This window comes from Cariama cristata, unplaced genomic scaffold (assembly GCF_000690535.1).
Source record: "Cariama cristata isolate BGI_N322 unplaced genomic scaffold, ASM69053v1 scaffold40043, whole genome shotgun sequence".
Taxonomy (NCBI): domain Eukaryota; kingdom Metazoa; phylum Chordata; class Aves; order Cariamiformes; family Cariamidae; genus Cariama; species Cariama cristata.
Window position 1 is genome coordinate 763 of NW_009608502.1, and position 246 is coordinate 1,008.

Consider the following 246-nt stretch of genomic DNA (forward strand, 5'->3'; position numbering starts at 1 on the left):
CCGCCATTCTGTTGGCCGTGGGAGGCCAATTCCTCTTCTGCTGGTTGCCCTACTTCTCCTTCCACCTCTACACCGCCCTGAGCACCCAGCCCTTGGTGGGGCCGGCGGCCGAGACCGTGGTCACTTGGCTCGGTTACTTCTGCTTTACCTCCAACCCTTTCTTCTACGGGTGCCTCAACCGGCAGATCCGGGGCGAGCTGGGACGGCTCCTCACGTGTTTTTTCAAGCAGCCGCCCGAGGAGGACC

At 62.6% G+C, this 246-nt stretch overlaps 1 protein-coding gene across 1 annotated transcript in view; it reads left to right on the forward strand.

Annotated features, from left to right (window-relative positions):
• The window catches only part of LOC104159286 (probable G-protein coupled receptor 61), a gene marked incomplete at both ends in the record, with an annotated part of 1,000 nt that extends 758 nt beyond the window's left edge, over positions 1-242 (forward strand). The window contains 1 exon segment of the mRNA XM_009697153.1: positions 7-242. Coding sequence (XP_009695455.1) covers positions 7-242 — 236 coding nt within the window.
• Positions 243-246: the final 4 nt, after the last annotated feature.